This window comes from Bison bison, unplaced genomic scaffold (assembly GCF_000754665.1).
Source record: "Bison bison bison isolate TAMUID 2011002044 unplaced genomic scaffold, Bison_UMD1.0 scf7180017864072, whole genome shotgun sequence".
Taxonomy (NCBI): domain Eukaryota; kingdom Metazoa; phylum Chordata; class Mammalia; order Artiodactyla; family Bovidae; genus Bison; species Bison bison.
The window spans coordinates 11,009,007-11,016,773 of record NW_011494644.1 but is presented as its reverse complement, the minus strand read 5'-3'; the positions used below and the strand labels follow the sequence as shown (position 1 = coordinate 11,016,773).

The 7,767-nt window shown below is 55.8% G+C and overlaps 1 protein-coding gene across 2 annotated transcripts; it reads right to left on the bottom strand.

Annotated features, from left to right (window-relative positions):
- Positions 1-1,215: 1,215 nt before the first annotated feature.
- GDPD3 (glycerophosphodiester phosphodiesterase domain containing 3) lies at positions 1,216-7,761 on the bottom strand. 2 transcript variants are annotated; one of them, XM_010837286.1, is made up of 10 exons: positions 6,419-6,464; positions 6,069-6,141; positions 5,733-5,868; positions 5,600-5,645; positions 5,344-5,462; positions 5,173-5,262; positions 4,738-4,871; positions 3,320-3,379; positions 3,162-3,213; positions 1,216-1,411 (listed from the first exon to the last, which is right to left on the bottom strand). In XM_010837286.1, the coding sequence occupies exons 3-10, from the start codon at positions 5,862-5,864 to the stop codon at positions 1,274-1,276; spliced, it is 771 nt and encodes a 256-aa protein (XP_010835588.1). In that variant the 5' UTR covers positions 5,865-5,868; positions 6,069-6,141; positions 6,419-6,464; the 3' UTR covers positions 1,216-1,273. The 2 variants fall into 2 exon arrangements, with proteins under 2 accessions (XP_010835588.1, XP_010835587.1); XM_010837285.1 differs by having other exon boundaries at positions 1,219-1,411; positions 6,099-6,141; positions 6,419-7,761.
- Positions 7,762-7,767: the final 6 nt, after the last annotated feature.

Sequence of the window (7,767 nt, the reverse complement as noted above, 5' to 3'; positions counted from 1 at the left end):
GCGGCCGCCGTGACCAATCGGCGTGCAGTATGCAAATGAGGGGGCGCGTCACACAGTGGCCAGCGCAGGCCTGGGCTGCCCTTCCCCCTGCTCCCGGCCCAGGCCGGCCCGGAAATGCGGCTGCGGCCCGAAACCCAGCCGGCCTGCCCCACGGCCCGGGCCTCGTCGCCCACCTGGCCTCCCGCGGTCCTCGAAGGGGCGAAGATCTGAGATACCTGACCTGACCTAGGATTAGGAGGAAGATGGTGTCTGGACTGGACGCACGGCCCCGGGAAACAATAGTCATAATTATCTGCAAACGTTTACCCACCGCTCGTGCCCACCCCCTTAAACCCCACAGCAATCGGAGGAGGTAGCTTCTGCTATTGTTTCCATTTTCCCGGGGAGCTGAGGTCCGCAGAGGTCCAGCAGCTCCCCAGAGCTTATCCAGCTGATAAAGAGAAGTTGAGATTCTCACTTTGGTCCATGGTTCTTGCTATATAGCACTAGGGACAGACTCTCGGATGGGAAAAGCTAAAGGTATCCATCCGTGTTAGAACCCTGGGAGCCAGAGCCTCAGAACAAGCCCATTCCTATTGTTGTGTGTCCCCTCTTCCAGGCAGCCTCCTCGGATGCCCTGCAGGGTTATCAGGCTGGGTTAACTGTTGTCCCCTTTCTCACCTCTTAACTGGGTTTAAAATGAAAATGTTTAAACATGTGTCTGCCATATAGACTTGTCTTGGTCCTTGCGTTGGTCCCAGTACCCAGCCTGGCCTATAGTTGATAATCTGTGAAATACGTGATTCATTAAATGAATAGGGTAGTAGGGCTCCAGGGGGTGGAGGAATTGGAGAAGCTTCTGGAGTCGGAGACCTGGGAATGGAACACTGGAATGGCTAAGGTAGCAGATGGGCAGATGGACTTGCTGGGGCAAGTCAGGTCCTTTGCTGTGTGCTTGGGGCTCTTAATGTCCTCAGGAGAATGGACCCATTGTCTGTGGCTCTGAAGGTGCAGGGGGCCTTGCAAGCGACATTCCTGAGTACAGTGGAGGCCAGGTTGGCATAGGGTGTGGCATTACTCTCAAACTGGAATGTCGTGGAACCAGTGGCTCAGGGTGGTTGAGGGCCTCAGATTGTGGCCCTCAGCTGGCCTCTTCCGTCCCAAGCTGCCATCTTTGTAGTCTTCTAGAATCTACCCCCCACCCCCACCCCGTCCCCCCAAGCACAAAGACGTGGCTGAGAAGAATATATTTATTGGAGAAGAGAAACAGAGGAGAGGATGAGGAACCTCTAGGTTAGGAGGCCAGGGCAGGTGGTCCACGGCTGTCCAGGTAGCACCTCAGGGCTGTTGGGTAATCAGTTATGACGCCAGTGGCCCCCAGGTTGAAGGCTGCTTCGAAGTCTGACTCTTCATTAAGGCACCAAAATACCACCTGGGGGGAGGGAGGAGCTTGAAGTTTCCCAACAACTACCGGGCACTCCCCCTTGTATCCAGATGCTGGAACTGATCCCTACATTTTCAGGAATTTTGCAAACTGGTTATTAAACACACCCTCCTTTTTTTTTGGCAGGGGGTGGGGGCATCTCCAGTTCCTCAACCAGGGATTGAACCCACACCCCCTGCAGTGGAAGTGCCGAGTCTTAACCACTGGACCACCAGGGAAGTCTAAACACAATCACTATTAAGTATTATATAAACTTACAATTCAATAAATTATATTCAAAACAAAGGTAATCAACACCCAAAACTCATCACTTCCTGATTACTACATTTGATTCCATGTTCTGGAAGTCACCTACCTCTATCGAATGTGTAAGATGGAAATGCTATATAATATATCATGCTACCACATGATATATCTCTTCCCAACTCCGTTCAGTGAATTCAGGTTGGTAACCTGAAATCCGCCAAGGTGGGCGTGTATACAGCAAGGAAATTACCTAATGTTCAAATCAAGGCTCCCCTCCCCCTAGCCCCCCAAGTTGGTAGTGGAACATTTACCAGCCTGCCCATATCTCCCAACCTGCCCCTATCTGCTGCTGCTCAGACTGCATCTTCCCTGCCTCCTGAGTCCTCTCCTGCAGGCACTGAAGCAGGTGGAGACAGTATTTGTAGCCTGGGCTAAGTCACTGGCTGGACCTCTCAGTTTCTTATTTTGACAAATCAGAATGACAGTCCAACTGTCCGGAGTTACGGTGAAGATGGCAGAGCAGAAGGCCTAATCTGAAAGAGCTATGTCATCCCCAGGCCTCACTCACCCCCACATCCAATCAGTGGCCGAGTCTGGGCCTGTCTGTGACTTAACCCTTCCATCCATCCTCGCTGCTGCCACCTAAGCCCCAGTCCCGTCAGTGGCAGCATCAGCTACCCAGTGACTGCCTCCACACTGGCCCTCACAATCCCTCCTCCACGTGGTGGCTGGCGTGACCCTCACTCGACAAGGCTCCATTGAATCAGGTCTCTCCCCTGCTTAAGGCCCTCAAAAACGTCCCTTCCCTTTGGGTTGAAGTCTGAGTTCCTCACTGAGGTTCCTGGGCTACCTTCTCCAGGTCCCTGGTGCCACTTTCTCCAGACTGCAGGCTAGTGGGACCCCTCAGTTCCTCTGCTGGCCTCTTGCTTCTCCTGACCTTCCCATACACTGAGCCTCCTGCCAAGACACTCTCCCTTTCCCCTCCCTGTGAGCTGGCTCACTTCTTCTAGGTCTTCTCTGGCCCCACAGATAACAGCACTCTGTCCCCTTTCTGCCCACTGGCTGCCCCTGTAATGCCTGCTTTTCCTCCCCTGCCCATGATGGTACACTCTCTGCTCCTTCTCCAGGACCACAATGCCTGTGGTCTCAACACAGTCAGTTCTCATCCAAGGTCTGCTAATTAAATGGCCTTGTCAGAGCTGATGCTCGGGGACAGGAGGGGGTGGGCTGATCTGACCTTTCCCTGGACCCCGTGGTCTCTTCCCAGCCCCCTCATCAGGGATTGGGACAGTTCCATACACCATCATCATCACAACGACTAGCCTTTATAAAGCACTTACTAAGTACTGCCTACATATCCACAGGAGTTTAAAACACCATTATCCCCATTTTACAGATTAAGAAACCGAGACTCAGACAGTGACCTGCCAAGTGACCCAGCCAGTCAGAAGCAGAGCCAGCAGGCCCACGCTGTGAACCACCACTTGCTCACCTGCACCCCTCGCTGCTGCAGGTGTTGGATCAGACTCTTCCTCATGATGAGCCTGGAGGGGAGCAGGGTCACAAAGGTCATGATGAGAGGGGACTAAGGGGAAGGGCGGGGATGGGTCTCTGTGGGGACACCCCACCCAGCCTTCTCGCCCACCTCACCATTTGGCAACCACAGCCGCCAGTTGATTCAGCCCTGGGTGGGAAAACGGGAAGTAGGTCCTGTGGAGAGGTGGTGGTGTGGTCAGCCCCTGGGTCTCTCTCTGTCACAGGGGTGGGGTGGGGTGGGGTGGGGTGGTAGTGACCCTTCGAGCAGCCTCACCCCACTCCTTCTGGAAGAGTCTCTGAGGTTACACAGAGGAATAAGTCACCCACTACTCAGTGACCCTGACTCCATGCTTTGAGGGTATGCCTCTGCCCTCACTGTTTTACAGAAGAACAGAGACTTAAGAGAACGAAAGTGACTTGCCCAACGTCACACAGCCCATCCATGGTGGGGCTGGGGCCACGACCCAGCAAGATTCCCAAACTGGATAGGCAGTCTGGAGCTCCTCATGGTTAGGCCTGACCAATTTCAAGGCCAGACAGCACTTCACAGGTCAGCTGTCGGTCCCTGATTGCCCCACTCTAGGGGTGACTTTAGAGGCTGTTACAGTGCTCAGGAGCAGGGTCTGTGTGCTGTGTGACTTTGGGCAAATTACAGAACCTCTCTGAGCCTCAGATCCTCCATGGGTCCTGTGGGGTCATGATTCCTGTATCTCCTGGGGTTGGTAAGAGGTAAGGCTCAAATAAACTAAAGGATGTGAAAACACCTTGCAAACCCTGGATAAAACGTGATATACACCAAGTTCTGCAGTAAAATGATCTCTTTGTGGGATGGGGGGTGGGGGTTGGGGGTTGGCTGGGAGCTTCCCTGAAGACAACAGAGGCGAGCAGAAAGCACTGGGACAGCTACAGAGAGGGCTCAGAAGGCAATAGAAGGGTCCCAGAGGGAGAGCTGGCCAAGTATCCAAATTCCTGCTACTTTGCTCAGCTGTTACTTTGTTAATCCTTATCTCCAGGCAGGAAAATGCCTTTCTGTTTGAGAATCAGAGAGTGATGCTATAATTAATAACCACCTCCTCAAGCAGACTGTAAGCTCCTGGAGGGCCCTACCCCACTCACGCTGGTCTTATTTACTAGTGCAAGTGCATGTAAAACAGAGTAGGCATTCAAGATACATTTGTTGGATGAATGGATGAATAAATGCACCCTTGTCCTAAAACTCCATCCACATTATCACACATTTACAGAGAAGTTTTTTTGGGGGGGTTGGTATTCACGAATCCTTGGTGAGAACCATTATCTTCAAAAGCCCCTGTGGGTGATCCTTGAGGGTGGTCAGGGAGCTGGGGACATTGGGATCTCCTGCTCTACATGGGACCCTGCACAATCAGGTTTGAGGTGGTGGGTATTTCTCTTTTTTTGAAACTTTTAATTTTATATCACAGTAGAGTTGATTAGCAATGCGTTAATTTCAGGTTTCTGGGGCCAGAAGCCTGGGGGAGAATTTGGAAGATAGACGGGGACCTAGTAGGTACCTGTTGATGATGGTCGGCAGGAAACACATGAAGAACTTCTCGGGGATGGAGATGAAGGGCAGCAGCCCCAGGTAATAGAACAGCAGCACCCAGAACCCTCGGCTCAGTGTGAAGGAGGTGGGCATCTCAGGGTTCTAGGAAACAAGAGGAAGTAAGAAGGGGGATCAATCTGCTCCAGGGGGAGCGGAGAGGAGGCTTGGGCTGTGGGAGAAACAATTTTTGACATTCAGGAAACCCTACCACCTGCAGGAGCAAAGCCACATCTGGGCCCAGCGTTCCAAGCCCTGTCCCTCTGGCACGACTCTGCTCACACACTCCCCCGCCTCCCGCAGCCCTACCCCTGGAGGCCCTGTTCAGGGCTCCTCCAGCATCCGCAGGCCCCCGGCCTAGGCTGCCTGGGGAGGCACAGAGGTGCAGAGCGGGATGGGGACTCACAGCAGCCTTGCATTTCTTCATGATGGAGCTCTTCTCCGAGGCCCAGATTGTGATTTCGTTGCGGTCATAGTGCCTCACCAGGCATGCTATCTGGGAGGAGGAGGGGGAGCGGAGGGGGAGTCAGGCCTCCGTCCAGCCCTGGACCCGAGCCACCCCTGCCCGCAGCACCACCTTGTGAATGAGCTCTTCATTTCGCTCTTTGACTTCCACACTCATGGGCGTCCGTGGGAACCTCCGGAACAAGTCCTCCAGACGCATCATGTGCCGGTCGGCCCCGCGTGCAAAGTGGCCTGGAGGTGGTGGGGAGAAGGATGGGAGGAGGATTGCTGGGGTGGGGGCGGTCCCAGAGGAGAAGAGGGGGCAGGAGGTTGAGGCCGGGACCCCACTCCAGTAGGCTCAGCCCAGCGCTTGCAGCCCACGCTCTTACCTGGTGAGAAATAGACCTCTAGCTCTTCCTTTAAGAGGGGCAGGTCCTAGGGAGGGCAGGGAGCAAGTCACCAGGAGGGGTGTGGAGGGGAGTTGGTTCTCTGGGCACAGTGGGGGGCTGCGGCAAAGCCCACCTCAAAGTTCAGGCTGCCCACGTCCCTGTTTACACCTGTCTGGCGGGACAGGTTTTTGTCGTGTGACACCACCACCACGCCATCCCGAGTCAGCTGGCAGTCGAGCTCCAGGAAGTCTGCTCGCTGGGCCATGGAGCTATGAGAGCGAAGCTTAGTAAGTGGCTGGGGGACAGGGATGAGCCAGACGGCAGGGTGGTAGGGAGGCTGAGGGGAACGTCAGGTCCGGCTGGATGTGCAGGCGGTGCACTGCGCAACTCCCAGGAGCTCCAGTCACCCAGATCAGGAAGTGGATGGCACCCCTTAGGATCATGCCTCACACAGCTGGCACAACCTTACCCAGCAGCATAGCCAGGCAGGTGGACTCACTTCTCCATGGCCTCCATGGTGTTCTCCAGGCGTTCTCCAGACCCTGTGTGGAGCAGCTAGCGTGGGTTCCTGGGGCCTGGCCTCCCTCCTCGCATATCCCCTGTCCCCTGTCTCATCACTTCCAGTCAGGACAGGTTGAACGGCTTCTTATTCCCTATTCCATCTCTTGCCCTGCCATCCTTATCTCCGCCTACTTTGAACTCTGCCCTCCCTTTAACATCCTGCCCTTGGGACCTACCCCTCTCTGCTGTCCACCTGCCTTGCAGTCCTCACTCCATCCTCAGGAGTGGCCACCCCGTGCCTACCCCAGCCCAGCTCACCTCCACGGTGGGCCCCCAGGCGGGGACGGAAGGCTGGAACCCACGGTGTGTGCAGCAGGCGAGGTCGGCGCAGGAAGAAGAAGGACAGCATGACATAGCTGCCCAGGGCGGGCAGGGCGTTGTACAGCAGAGGGCTCATGGCCACGCCGCCTCTCCAGGCTCTGGGAGCCGTGGAACTCAGCTTTTCCCGGTGAACTGTGCTGCTTCACTGACTGCCTGGCTGATGTAGGCTGGCTCCACCACCAGCTGCCACCACACCCCTAGGGACCTGCTGAGCCTGCTGCTGGCTCGAGGCCAGACTGCAGGGCTGAGCTGGGGATGGGGTAGAGGCAGAAGAGACCAGGCAGCTCTGGGCCTCGTACCCCAGGCCCTTCGCACAGCCCAGCCTCCCTGTCTCCGTGGCCACACCAGGGAAATCAAGTCAACCCTCCCCTGGCAGGTCCACTACCACACTGCCTTCCCGCTGGTGCCTGTTGCCAGAGTATATATACACTCCTTGCCATTTCCAGAGAATCTGGGGGTGTGCAGGGTGTCCCTGAGTCACTCTAGAATCACCTCCAGCCAGTTAGACAGGAAGCTATTAGAGAGGGGACAGGACAATGACTAAGGGGGAGACTGACCCCGACTCAACAGACATGAATTGGAGCAAACTCCATGCGAGAGTGGAAGATAGAGGAGCCTGGCAGGCTGCAGTCCATGAGGTCGCAAGGAGCTGGACACGAATTAGTGACCGAACAACAAGACCCCACTCTGTCCAGGAGTCTAGATCCCACTCCCATCCTCAACCCTGGCCAGTGGGGGACCCGAAGGCCACCATGCCAGGTAGAGCATCGGGCTGGAGAGGCAGCGCTCAGGGCAGCAAGGGTGAGGGTCAGGGTGTCGGCGAACACAGACAGAGCCAGGACCATCCATAGACACATCTCTATATTTATATATTAGATACAGGCACAGGGGTGGGCGGGGGCCCTGGGCGCTCCACGTGCCCCCACCTCCACTCCTGTTCACCCACACACGGAAGCAGCAGGGATGTTAGATGTGGCAGCTTTGTAGGGGAGGGGTTGAGACCTGGGCCCCCGCTCCTCAGGGGTACTAGCCCTTGAGCCTTAGGAATGTTCCTTCAGGGAAAACAGGGTGGGGTTTTAACGAGGCCAGAGGGGCAGGGCTGACCCTGAGTCCCATCTCGTGTCCTCCTCGCCCCTCCCCCACCGCCCCTCAGTCAGTCCAAGGCAACCAGAGCCCTTGGATTCCAGAACTACCAGAGACTGGGAGAGCCGGGCAGACAAAGGCAGAGCAGCAGAGGGGAATTTGCTTTGGGGCCACCTGAGCCCCTCAGGTCCGGGGCAGGGGGG